Source organism: Hemicordylus capensis, chromosome 3, assembly GCF_027244095.1.
Source record: "Hemicordylus capensis ecotype Gifberg chromosome 3, rHemCap1.1.pri, whole genome shotgun sequence".
NCBI classification, from domain to species: Eukaryota; Metazoa; Chordata; class Lepidosauria; order Squamata; family Cordylidae; genus Hemicordylus; species Hemicordylus capensis.
The window spans coordinates 130,514,999-130,529,149 of record NC_069659.1 but is presented as its reverse complement, the minus strand read 5'-3'; the positions used below and the strand labels follow the sequence as shown (position 1 = coordinate 130,529,149).

General features: G+C 43.3%; 1 protein-coding gene across 2 annotated transcripts in view; it reads right to left on the bottom strand.

The window, feature by feature from the left end:
* The window catches only part of GABRB3 (gamma-aminobutyric acid type A receptor subunit beta3), a 188,366-nt gene that overhangs the window by 24,798 nt on the left and 149,417 nt on the right, over positions 1 to 14,151 (bottom strand). For both annotated transcript variants that reach the window (XM_053311429.1, XM_053311428.1), the window contains exon 5: positions 8,755 to 8,837. In XM_053311429.1, the coding sequence (XP_053167404.1) occupies positions 8,755 to 8,837 (83 nt within the window). The remainder of the gene's footprint in view (positions 1 to 8,754; positions 8,838 to 14,151) is intronic.

The window sequence follows — 14,151 nt, the reverse complement described above, 5'->3', positions numbered from 1 at the left end:
TCTTAAATGTTTTGCTACTATGTAACTTTATTGTTGTTGCTGAAAAACAGTATATAAATATTTTTTAAACAAGACAAAGACAGAAGAAAAACACCACAGACCAGATTGAAGCCAGCACACAATTTAGCAACAACCCCACAATCAGTCACCACATGGCAACTCAAAATCAGAAAGAAACACACAAACACATTTTTTTGCTGTAGCAAAATTGAAAACGGGGGGGGGGGGGACAGCAAAAGGAGCAGCATCCAATGAAAAGCAATAGGAAAGACGATCAGGCTGTTCTCACAAGCAGCCAAGTCCCAGCTTAGGCAGCCAAGCCTGGGCTTGACTGACTGTGAGAACTGCTAGAATCCACATGGATCCAAGCACTGCTGCAGCACCAAACCTCCAAGCCCAGGTTTTGTCCAGGTTTAATGGAGCGAGCACTCCAGGATTGTGTGTCAGCGTGTGTTGCTTGCAACCAGGAGCATAGAGCACCTGTCCCCTGGGGGAATCCCCCAATGCACGGTGCTCATCACATGGTGCATTGTGGGATTCTCCCAGCCTCTCAGACACCACACTGTTTGCTGCCAAAGTGCTTGTGTGCACAGCGGCTGCGGCCAGTCCAGGATAGTCTGCAGGGCAAGTAGGCTTAACCCTACCTTTCCCCCACCCACCTATCTGATCATGTGAAAGGCCCCCAAGTTTTAGGATGCTGGGAATTGTAGGCAAACTTATATACTGATGTCATGATAATGTGTCCAATGAATTTCAGCTATCAGCTTTTTTCAGGGACATTTATCCAATAATCTTATCGGAGATCCCTATTTAAAAAGAAGACTGAGGGACTCTTTTAAAGTCTTTAATAATGCTGTCTCTGTAATGCGCAAGGACTGTTCTGCAGGGACAGGGAGGAGGGGCTGCTGCCGGCTAAGGAAAAAGAAGGCTTAGCTTTAGCATGTTTGTGGCAGCACAAATCAGCAAAAATAAATCAGCACCTCTGCAAAAATAAAGCAATGGCAGGAGCCTAGGTGGTGGTGGAGAGAATGGAGCATCGCAGGAGGAGGATGCCAGAGAGAGCTTGGGCCCATTCTGAGGGCATCCCTGTAGCTGGAGAAGTCCCAGGTGGGCCCCTGTGCCCCCTGCCCCCCTCAACTACACTAGTAGTATTAATGAGCACAAAAGTTGTTCTTGTTGTACTGCTTCCAAGAACATGGGTATAGTGAAAATCAGGTTGAGTTCTGGTGTATTGAGAGTCTGAGGCCATCAAAAAATGGAAGGTACAATACATTGCAATGTAGGGAACTTTTTTGGATCTATAACTGGAGCACTATAGGCCCTTGGGGCCTTAAAAAGGATGATAATTAGTTTATAGGTATTTTAGGTGATCTATAGTTTCCAAGACGTTGTGTGTGTCAGCTTTTATTTTCTGCATTTCTTACATTTTTGAAAAAGTTTGTATAAATATATTTATCTATATGTTCTTATTTGTTATTGTTTCTTCCCTATAGCAATGGTTTTACGATTAGTCCTAATATTTGATTAGATATGGTTAAGTTTGGTAGGAACCAGTTAGGTTGCCACAGGAGTGGGCTATATGAAGCATCAAGTGCACCTTCTCACTTAAATCCATAATAGTTGGTTGGGAGTTAATGAGCTACTATTTTTAGCTGTACTGGTTTCCTTGCTTAGAGGATATAAGGCAACTCACTCATTAGTTGATTCAGAGACATGAAGGAAAGCAGTTACCCTAGTGGAGAGAACTTGTAGGTAATGTTTGTTGTAGCCTTTGTGTATGTATTAATGTCACAATTCTCTGTTTGCCCAATGACCAAAACAAGCTGAACTCACAGAGTGCACACAAGTTTTGCATTGCAATTTGCAATGCATTTTGCAACCCTGCCTTGAAAAACACAGCAGAAGCACACAGGAAAAGGGAATCTGTCCCTCCCAACACAGAACACACATTTCAAACACAGTCCAAAAGTGCCCCCAAAAGAATCACTGACCCAGAATCCACTGCCAGCTGTGATGTTACTGTACTGCAGTAGAATCACGGGCACAAGTTGCTTTCACACACAATTATGACTCTTTGCAACAGCTGCCACAGCAGCACTCTTACTTAGCAGCAAGCATAGATATAAGCTCAACTAGAACAATTTCAGTCACATTTTGACCGAGTACACCTTGCAATGCAGGTTACAGAACAGACCAGAGCACTGAGTGAAGCCCAAGTTATTCTCAAGGCCAGATATGGCACTCATCACCAAGATGGTACAATCACCAAAAAATATGAGAGAGGGAGGGAGGGGGAGGCGTGCCACTATCCACTTCACACCACAACACTATCTCACAAACAAATCAAAGTACAACTAAAAGGCAGGCAGGCAGGCACCCAAGTTCTGCCTTTGTCAATCTGCGACCCAACAAAACCAGATAGTTTTGCTAAACCAGTAGCACAGCATATTATATTCAGTGTTGAGAAAAGAAAACCAGCAAATCAAAACTTCCTTGATTCCTTCCTCCTCTCCTCCTGATGTGCCTCTCCTATAAGAGAGGCACATTACAAGCACTTTCCCTCTCTCCCAGTCCCTTTGCATTAGGGATGTGCAAAAAATTTCGGGCACAGAATGATCTGTGCCCGAAATGAACAATTTCGGGTGATTCGGGGCTGAACCGAATCACCCCCGATGTCCCCCGATATTTTTCGGGCACGAGCCGAATCACCCGAATTTCGGACCCGAAAAATTCGGGTGATTCGGTTCATGGTTGATTTTTGGTGAATTTTTAAAGTTTTAGTGACTTTGGGGCAGTTCGGGGGCATAGAATGGGATTTGGGCAAAAGAAGTGGGGTGTCTAAGTCACTAAAACTTTTAAAATTCACAAAAAATCAGGACTTTGCCCAATCCCCCTGAAATTGAGGTGGTAGACTCTACCCATTAGGCACTACCACCCCACCCCAAAATTTTGCCCCTGGGCCCCTTTTTACCCCCCGAATCGATTCGGATTCGGATTAAATCCGAATCCGAACCGAATCAAGGGTGATTAGGGTGATCCAGATTCAGGCACAAAACAGAACGGGGGTGATTCGGCTCGGGTCCGAGCCGAATCACCCAAAAACCCGAATTGCACACCCCGACTTTGCATACATTTTGAAATTCCCTCCTTTTATATTTCTTCCTCCCTCCTCTCTTCCCCTAGACAATGGAGGAAGAGTTGACCATGGCAACACTTGATTTGTATGATAACAAGCTAACCAAGAAGCAAGGAGATCACAAGCCAATCAGAAGCCAGTGCCAGAAAAATAATAACCAAGATAAAACAGGCCTCCAAAATGGCACTCAAAATGCTCTCAAATGGTTCTCAATTTTTTTAAAAAAAATTAAAATGCGGTAATTTTACTCTGAGCTTGAAACAGGCCCTTTATTTAGAGCATGTTTTGATTCAAGCTTGAAATGGCCCATTTTGTGCAGAATATTCTGCACATCCCTAGTTGAAATGCATCTGGCAAGTCTAACATTACCATACCTAATGTTCTATTTGTATTTTGGGTTTGAACTGTCTTATTTTTATCACAAGCAATCTTCAGATCTCAGGGTACATGTGCAAATTATTTATTGAATAATAAATAACTTTGCTAACTTGGCAAAGAGGCACCTTTTAGAGGCTAACTTGGCAAAGAGGCACCTGTTTGCTAACTTGGCAAAGAAGCACCTTTTAACGTGGTGATTCTCTTTTATTTAGCAGGGGGAGAATAACTGGCCCTATCCACCCCCAGTACAGTACCTCCAGTGACTGTTGCTGGTGTCTATTTCATGTTTCTTTTTAGATTGTGAGCCTTTGGGGGACAGGTATCCATCTTATTTATGTATTATTTCTCTGTGTAAACAACCCTGAGCCATTTTTGGAAGGATGGTATAGAAATGAAATGAAATTTTAAAAAAATATAAATATTCAAATATAAATATAAATATAAATAAATACACACACACACACACACACACATAAATCAATTTTTTGTCTTGGTCTTTTTCTGGTTACATTTTACTCCATTTTATTGGTCTTAAATGTTTTACTAAATTACTATTTGAATAAATGTAATTTTATGTTTTGTATATTTTGTTGTGGCTTTAAGTGCTTTGTTTTTCAAAAAATTAAACTTTAAACAATAAAGAGTATAGATAGTCAAAAGGAGTCAAAAGGAGAAGTTCTTTTCATGAACATTTAGATTCCTTTGCAGCAATTCAAAATAAATAAACATTGCCCTAACTGAATTGGCTTTGTGATGTTATCATATAGCCAAACCTGTGGTAGCATAATGTCATTAGTGGTGTGTGGCTCAACTGGTCTGAGTGAAAACCAGACTATCCCCCCAAAAGGGAAAGTGGTCCAAGTTCAGACCGGACCAGCCCCAGTTTGTACAGAACCAGTCTGAACTGGTTTGGGGCAATGTTTGTAAAGGGGAACACAAAAGCATAGGTGGATTCCTAAAAAGAGAGAGAGAGAGAGAGAGAGAGAGAGAGTGTGTGTGTGTGTGTGTGTGTGTGTGTGTGTGTGTGTGTGTGTGTGAGAGAGAGAGAGAGAGAGAGAGAGAGAGAGAGAGAGAGAGAGAGAGAGAGAGAGAACTTACTTCTGGGCTGGTGGCTGTGGCCATTTTGGGCCTCCAGTAACTGCAGTGTGTGCAGGGCTTCTGTGAATGCGTGAAGGCCCTGCACGCTCTGCAGTTACTGGAGGCCCAAACTGGGCCACAACCGCCAGCCAGGCTGCTATGTTGGGATGGCAGGGGGGTTAGAGGAGCCCCTGCCACCATCCCATCGCCACTGTCCCTCAACTGCCAGAAAAGTAAGTGTCCCCCCCCCCCGAGAATTCCCTTTACAAGCAAGAATCACCCTCCACAGATTCCACTTTACAAGCATTGCCCCAAACCAATCCTCAAACTGGTTTGGTGGTCGAACCGGCCATACCGGTTCTGTGCACATCCCTAAATGTCATAATGCTGATTGGCTAGGATTGCATAATCAGGGTGAAGACTCTTTTAAAATGGGACAGCTGTTGATAAAGCAGTGAAAAGCCCACAAACAAGGATGAATGAAGTGAGCAAGGAAGAGTTTAAGAGACACTTGGGGGGAGGAGTTGAAGGAGCTACTTTTGCAGCGAAAGTGTTTGCAAGCGAACATCTAGCACAGCCCCAGATATGGACTGAAGATGACCCCTTCTATCAAGAAATTTCTACTTAGAATAGCAGAGCTATGGAACATCTATACCTCAATTTTCTGTGCTTTTGGTTTAGGGGTGTCCACAGACCGTTTGGCGGTTTGGTCTGAATTTAAATCAAATTCGGACCAAACTGCAGGTATGTGAATTGGTTCAGTTGAATCAATCGGCTGGCCTGGTCGGTTCAACAAACCAGCTCGAAGCAGTTCGCAATGAAACTGTTAAAATCAGCCTGGTCGAACCAGTTCTGCATATTCCTATTTTGGTTCAGCACTGCAGCATAATCAAGAGCACAAGAAATTGTCTTTAAAATGACAGGTCCTTCCCCGTACCCCAGAACAATCTCTACTGAAAACAAGACGAAAGCCATCTTGTCTGCATAGCTATTAGTCCAATTAGCATTATTGGATCAATGCTGGTCCAATAAGATCAGCATTGCTGATCCAATGCTGATCCAATAAGAATATGCAAAAAAGTATCAGGCCTCCCCAACATCTTTGGTATTGGGTTGGCATTGACCCAATATTTTATCAATAATCCTTATTGGAAGCCGGCTTAGAAAGTCCTTCCAAATCGGCTCCCGACCTGGTTTTTAAGCACTGCACCCCCTAAATCGGGGGTGGGCAGCCAAGGTAAGCTCTGAGGAAGCATCCACTGGGCCAGTGGGTGCTTCCTGGGGGTTACTGTTGCCCCCGCCCTTGATTTCAGGAGCACAGCCTGAATTTTAAGGCTGGTTTTGTTCTGAGTTTTCTATCTGCAGTAGGATTTCCAATAGTACAGCACTGTGCTGGTCTGGGACCATAATAGATTGACGATTGAATAGGACAGCAGGGATTTTAGTTGGAATTCTGACCACTGGTGCTCCCTGCTGTACTGGTAATCTTTTGGATAATGTCAGATAGTGAGCATATCAGTCTGATATTCCTATCAGACGAATACGATTACACAGCCCTAATAGTTATCTAGTCTGCATAATGTGATTCTTCAATAATGTGGACAATGCTGAGACAAGTGCAGAAAGGGTGAATCATCTTGACATAAATGTAACTGAAGAGCCTAGATGCACTGAAATAGCATATCCAATCCCCTGAATGCAAAACTAAAACCCTAAAACCCCTAATTTTTAAAAAGTAATGGGAAAATCTTAAGGAGTTTGTAGCAATGCTGTCATACAAATTTGAGACAGATGGCCTATGTATTTCATTGAAATCCATAGCAAAACTACCATTAACTTTATCAGGAGTGGGAGCAGGCCAAGTGTAATTTACACAAAAGAGTTTATTGGTGTGCATTGATATTTTATCTATGTAGAAATTCCCTGTACTCACCACATTGCAGTAGAAAGAGTGGTGGCTCTTGAAACACCATTTTAAATGCTATGAACACTCCAATTACAGAAAACAACTCAATTGAAGAGAGAGATTCTACTTGTTATGTGGAACTGAATTTCTAATCATAAGTAGGTCTATGTGACAGCCCAGGGGGGCCTGATCACTCATCCATAATATAGCAAGATCACTCATCCATAATAAAGCACATTGAAGGCAAATTGAATCTCAGTGCTTGCTTTCTTCAAAGTGAATCTGATTAAAATATGAACACTAGTTCTCTTGTGTTGTAGATAAGCATCTAGTCATTGCTCTTGCCTAATCAGACTCACATTTCATTTTTAAATGCCTTTCTGTTTCATATTTTTTCACAACAGATTACAACCCATACAACAGAAACTTGCTTATTTTTTTCCATATTTAAACATTAGCATCCCAAAACAAATGAAAAAATTGGAGGAGAATACAATTGGCTTGATCCAGATAAAGCTAATGTAAAGCACTCCAATCCCACTGATTTCAATGGGAAAGATTTATGCACACACTTAACTTTCCCCTTTAAATCAATGGGAGCTGAAAGTGCTTATCTTTGAATCATGCCAAATAGATGTACTATTAAGAAACTCATACTTTTTTCCTAGATCAGGGGTTCTAAACCTTGAGTTCCCAGACATTACTGGACTACATCACCCACAGCCTTCAGCAATGTAGGCAGGGGATGATGCGAGCTGTAGTCCAACATCTGTGGATGCAAGGTTGAGAACCCCTGACCTAGATTATCCTACCCCCTGTGGTTTCAGGACACAGTTGGGGTTAGGAACAAGGAAGGAAAAGAGTCAAATTATAAATAACATAATGATATAGTTAAGATTATTGTTTTGTAGAAAAAATACTGCACATGATTGAAATTAGTCCAACAAACATCTGTATGTGTAGTGTCACAGATTGCCTTCAATTAGATGGCTTTTCACATCTCAGTATTTGGGTTAGCCTCAAGCTATAACAGGAAACTCTAAGGCAGAGCTGCTCAACTTTGGCCCTCCTGCAGATGTTGGCCTACAACTCCCATAATCCTTTGCTATTGGCCACTGTGGCTGGGGATTATGGGAGTTGTAATTCAAAAACAGCTGGGGGCAGGAGGCCTAAGTTGAGCAGGCCTGTTGTAAGGTGTGCAAGGCCCCAAATTTAGAGAACACACCAGTATGTAAATTCATGTTCACAAGGTAAGAACTCAAGAGAAAAAAGCTTCTATAGAAATATTAGTTTACTTATATAGATTCTAGTACAGACTATGCAGAAAACAAAACATAGAGAAAGCTAGAACATAAAATATAATTGATTACAAAGGGCATTATATAAAAAGTAATTCCAAGGAGCATTTAGTATGTACAAACTGCAAAAGAAGAGTCAGGCACAATGCTAAAAGCAACTTAACCTTGCATTTGGGTCTATGCTATTTTGTTCTAAGATTTCTCATGACTATACAGAAATCATAATTTGGAGAAATATATCAGCATTCTGTTGTATTCTATCTAATAATCTTTTATGTTTTGTCATTGAGAAGTTTGTCCCGGTGGGGATTCTGTAGAGCAAGGGTGGGGTACCTTGGCCCTCCAGCTGTTTTTGAACTACAACTCCACAATGGGAGTTGTAGTTCAAAAACAGCTGGAGGGCCAAGGTTCCCCAACCCTGCTGTAGAGAATTGGGGTGGTGGTGGGTGGAGTCAGAAAGAAAAGGGAGGGGGGAGAAGAAACTGGAGTTGTTCTGAATAAAATCCTAGTTAAATATCCCTAAGATTACTTTGTGTTTATGAGGGAAGCCATTATAAAACATTCCAGTCTTCCTCTTAAAAGAAAACTTGCTGTCATATAAAACTTGTTTGTTTCTCCTTCTGCAATTTCGTTACTCTAACTCAAATATATAATTAACTCCTGTCATGTAGTTACAAATTCCTTCACTAATCCTTATGTTTGAGGAGCAGAGATAACTAGATAACTAAAGTGGATAACCATCTGGTTCAGGTTTTTTTGTTTGTTTGTTTGTTTGTTTTTGTTCTTGTTTTAATGTTGGGTTCCAGGTGAAGGAGTTAAAGATCAGAAGGGCATTATCTTTTCGGCCAAATTTGAATCAAATGTCTAGAGGTCTCCGCTTTTCACTGGTCTATGACTGTAATAAATTGAACTGAAGAAAGAAGGGGTGATTTATTCTCAACATCCATGACAGTACATACAGCTTTCTATTTCCAGTGTACAGTTCTGTTCATCTAAAGGATATCTTCTCAAGTCCATCATGCAAGCTGCAGTGGTTGTGATCCTGAAACAAAACAAAATGAACACTATAGCAGCAATAAGACATTACCTGAAACCTAAAAAATATTTTAAAAAAGAAAATGAGAGATAAGTAACAATAAATAACAAACTTCAGTGACTTGAGCAACTGATTGGCTAGATATTTCTTTACTGAAATTAAAGCCCCTCCACCTGCACAAATAATATTCAGACAAATGCATGGGGAATTTATTTTAATTATTTATTTAAAATATTTCATTCTGCCACATCCCAGTATTGTGCATCTGAAATACCATGTACAATTTGGTTGCCCCAAATAAAAAAGAGAGAGAGAGAGAGAGAATGTAGAGTTGGAAAAGGCAAAGAAAAGCAGAACAAAATGATCAAGGTCAGAGCAATATAAGGAAAGACAAAAGCAAAACATTTGGTGCTTTTTCGTACCACTGGGGGGGAATGAGAGAAATGTATAAAATAATGGGGTGAGGCGGGGAAGGATACAAAAAGCTTACTTTCCCTGCAGACAATCAATGGATTAGTGGTGGGAGCGCACTCCACACTCCCACATAAGGAGCTGTGCTCCATGAAGCACGGAGCAGGGCAGAGGGATCCAGAGCTGGAACTTGTTCTTCTGGCCTCCGTGAATCCCACAATGCAATGCGTGACACATGTCTTGCATTGGGGGATTATTCCAAGAGACAGGAGCACTAGGCACCCGTCTTTGTGTCTGCTGGGCATAGCCCCAGCAAACACACATGCAGTTAGCCCAGGATAAGCACTTGCTCACTTAACCTCAGTTAACAGTCAGGGTAAACAGTGGGGCTAGGTGCTGTCTCACTGGCATTGGGCATGATCCTGGCAGTTCTCACACGCAGCCTGGTCATCCCACGTGGCTGGTCATCCCAAACTGGGTTAGGTTCAATGTATGGTATGGAGAAAATAGACAGAGATAACCCTTTCACCCTCTCCCAGAACTGAAGTCACTCAATGAAGCTGATTCACATCAGATTAATGACAGACAGGAAAAGGTCCTACTTCACACAAGGCTCAACTGATGTATGGAATTTTTGGCAGTGACCACCAGCTTAGCTTGGGCACCTTAAGAAGGTTCTGAGGCAGTGTACCCATGAAAGCCAGTTGCTTTGGGGGCAATGATGTTGGGAGGCTATTCCCTTCTTGCCCTGCTTCTGGGCTTTTGTGAAGCATTTGGTTCACCACTGTGAGAAACTGGATGCTCGACAAGATGGACCTGGCCCATTAACTCTCTTGGAACATTTAAAACAAACACCTTTATCAATGAATCAAAGGAAGGCAGAAATTAATTATTATGCTTATTAATTCTTCTTCTTCTTCTTCTTCTTGTTCTTCTTCTTCTTCTTCTTCTTCTTCGTCTTCTTGCTGCCATATTAATAGTATGGTCTCATTTAACCAAACCATACTATCATCACTTTGTGTTCAGAACCATCAATGTGAGTGGCAGGGGTGGAGCCACCATTGCGCAAATGGGTTCGAAGAACCCGGGCTGCCGCCCCTCGGGGGCCATGTGTTGCGCCCCAGCCACACCCCTGCATCAGATGAGGGGCATTATTTCACTTGCAAACAGGGCTGCATGGCCCCATTTACAAGCAAATTCCATCCAGTGCTGCATTTGCAGCATGCCTGGAGTGTCTCTTCCTGCCAGGAGAGTTGCTCCGTCCACGTGGAGAACATGGCACTAGACAAACTTTGCTGACAAATGGGGTCATGCATGGAACACAGACATGGAGAAGTGCATTTTGGCAATCTCCTTGTAGGAGCTGTAATGTTTACATTGGATACTACTGTAAAGCAGTGATTTTCAAGTGGAGGTCACTTTGGCAAAACAAACAAAAAACCCTTCAGTGCAAGAGACAATTCCCACTGTGCTGGCCTTCACAGAGTACTACACTTCTTTCAGTGCTGGGAAGACCGCTTAAGAGAGATGGAGCCCTCTCTTAAGAGCTCCAGGAGGAAAGCACTGGGAAAGCACTTCTGGGAGGAAAGCACTTCCCAGCACCCTGTGCATGTCTTCCAAGAGAGTGCAAGGACTCAAAAGGACTATGTTTCCCTTAAAGGAGCCCCAGCACTGAAGAACTGCACAAATGAAGAACTGCATGGTGAGAATGGTTGTCTCCTCATGGTGCCAGGAGGGCTATGCTGAGTATTGGGCTTTGCCCAAAGGTTCTCACAGGCCAAATAAACAATTAGTCAGGGAATTGCCCTTAAGGTTGATGGGAGCTGCCACTGGCCTCTGGGCGGATGAAGAACACTGCTCTAAGGCAAGCTGAGAGGCAAAAATGGGGAAGGGAATGCAATGGTTTGGTTTCTTTAGACCTGTCCTCTGAGGTGAGCTGATGTAACAAGTCGAAGCCTACAGCTGGACTACTGACTGATCCCAATAGGTAGACCAGCTCTCTCCGGAAAGAGGTGCCATTTTGAGATCCATTTTTCCAAAAGAAGTTGGCCTATCTATCTATCTATCTATCTATCTATTTGGAACTTATTGTATACCACCTCCTCCAAAGACTCTAGGTCTCTAGGTGAACAATAGCAATATTTTTAAAAAATATATATTAAAAGGCAAAAGGCTGGCAAAAATGGGTAGGTCTTGAGAAGGACCTTAAAAGCCACTAAGGAGAGGGCTGAATGAATCTGGGGTGAAGGGTGTTCCAAAGAAGAGTGGTGGCCATAGAGAAGGCCCTCCTATGGGCCCAGGCCCCATGCACTACACCAGGGCCTGGGACACTAAGGAGGGCCAACTGAGAAGACCTCACAGGACGGGATACAACTGGCTGAGAGAGGCGATCCCGGAGATATATAGGTGCTAAACCCATAAGGATTTTATAGGTGAAAACGAGCATTTTAAAATTGGACCCGGAAGCAAACAGACAACCAGTGCAGTGACCATAAAAGAGGTGCAACACTATCAAATCTCCAAGCGAGAAGTTACTGTTGCCAGGGCCTGCCAGTCAAGAAACGGCCATGACAGGCAAACCAGTCGAAGCTGGCCAAAGGCACCCCAGGCCACAGCGTCCACCTGCTGTTCAAGCAGGAGCCACGAGTCCAGAAGGACCCCCAGATCACAAATCATCTCTCTCAAGGCAAGTGCAACCCCATCAAGAGATCAACTCACATAGGGCAATTGGCCAGATCACAAACTGAACAAGAGCAACTTGGTTTTGGAGGGATTAAGCCTGTGCTTGTTTTGGCCCATCCAGGTCCTGACAGCCTCTAGGCATTGAGCCAGCACATGAACGGCAATCATCACCTGTTCGGCCAGGGGTAGAGATATAAAGCTGAGTACCATCAGCATATTGATGAAAACTTACTCCAAACTGACGGATGACATGGCCCAGCGGCTTCATGTAAAACGGCGGTTGAATCACCCAAATTGATTCAGGTCAAATTGGAAGTGATTCTATTTGACCCCCAATCTGTCTCTTTATTAAACTGCATGGTAGGTGAGACAAGGCAGAGTGCAGTGGCCGGAGTGGAGAAAGGAGAAAGGCCACACCTGCAGCTCATTTAAAGTCCCCTGTGCTGCCCCTACTGGCCACTACTGCCTGTAAGCATACCATGTCATGAAGTTTAAAATAAATAGTTTCATTAAATGAGTCAAAATGAATTGAATAGTATCAGCAGAGCCAAATGGAAAATGAATTGAGGTGATTGAGAAGGGGTGCAAATGATCTCTGAAGGGTTCACATAACAGCATGCAGTGTTAAAAGAAAACAGAAAACCAAGGACTGGAATAACTTCAGAAAAGTATATTTGCAGCTGGTCTGTGGCTTCAGGGAAGAATTCCTTTTTACCAAACATCTGCCAGTGTCCAGCTAATTCTCCAGGCAAGGTACTCAGGACTATTTACTATGGGGAGACTATATTTCTTCAACATGACAGCAGCAGCTGTGACTTAGCATATACAAATAACACCAAATCATGCCTTCTAAAAATCATGCCACCTTAAACTGATGAACAATCAAGCTAATTTTCAAAATGCACAGACCTGGTGACTGCAAACGTTATACCAATCCTATATATTGATTATGTAAACAATTCATTTTGCAAGTATTTCAAATTTAGTGCATCAGACAAATCAAAGATTTGTGATGTTTATTGTCCCAACTTCCAGTTCTTCAAATAATTAGCAGCATAAAATGATTTCTTGGTAAACTAGCTGCCACTATGGACAGGACAGGGCAAAATTTCATGCCACCCAGAATCATACATGCCCAGCCTGCCCCCTTCCCTGCCACATAGCCAACCCCTGCCACTCAGCTGGCTTCTTTGCCTTAGCAGTGGCCATTTGAGGGGTCAGCACGGCAAAAAATTGCAATTTTTTGCCTTGCTGACCCCTCAAATGGCCACCACTCATACGCATCAGCCAGCTGAATGGTGGCCATTTGGGAAGACGACAAAAACTTGCTGTGCTGATGCCTAAAATGGTGGCCACATGTGTATAGGCATGTTGAGCAGCAGTGGTAGGCCACACAGTAGGGCAAGGGTGCTGGGATGCTGGGCAGTGGTGGGAGATTTTGCCATCTTTAAAGTCATACTCATACCTATGAAATGGGAACAATGGGAACCTATGTCAAAGGCTTGATGTGAGTGAACAAGAAAAAGATTATGAGCCTATTCTCACAACCACTGGAAAGCAGGCTAAAGGAGCCCAGCCCACTTTTCAGCGGCCGTGTGTTCCAAGGGAAGCCATGCGGCTCCCGGCACAAACCTCTGTAAGTGCCCCCACCCTTAAACAAGGTTAGTGGAGCGAGAACTATGCTAACCCCATTTACCTGATTGTGAGTTGCCACAGCACAGCTCCACACCGTGGTGACTCACAAGGAGACCCCTTGACCAGGAGGCTACAACAAGCCTCCCAGCACAGGGGTCTCCCCATCTTACCCCACACACTTATAGCAATAGCAATAGCAATAGCACTTACATTTATATACCGCTCTATAGCCGGAGCTCTCTAAGCGGTTTACAATGATTTAGCATATTGCCCCCAACATTCTGGGTACTCATTTTACCGACCTCGGAAGGATGGAAGGCTGAGTCAACCTTGAGCCCCTGGTCAGGATCGAACTTGTAACCTTCTGGTTACAGGGCGGCAGTTTTACCACTGCGCCACCAGGGGCTCATATTATGCGGGGCATGCTGGGACTTCCGGGGGCCAGGTGGTCCCTGATCCCCACTGCTGCTACCAGCTTCATGACAGAGCCGGTAATCATGTGGGCAGCCGATCTGGCCACCCAGAGTCTTTTATGGTTTGGCGGGGAGTGTGGAGAGCCTCTACACTTGAGTAAATGTAAATTACACATAGT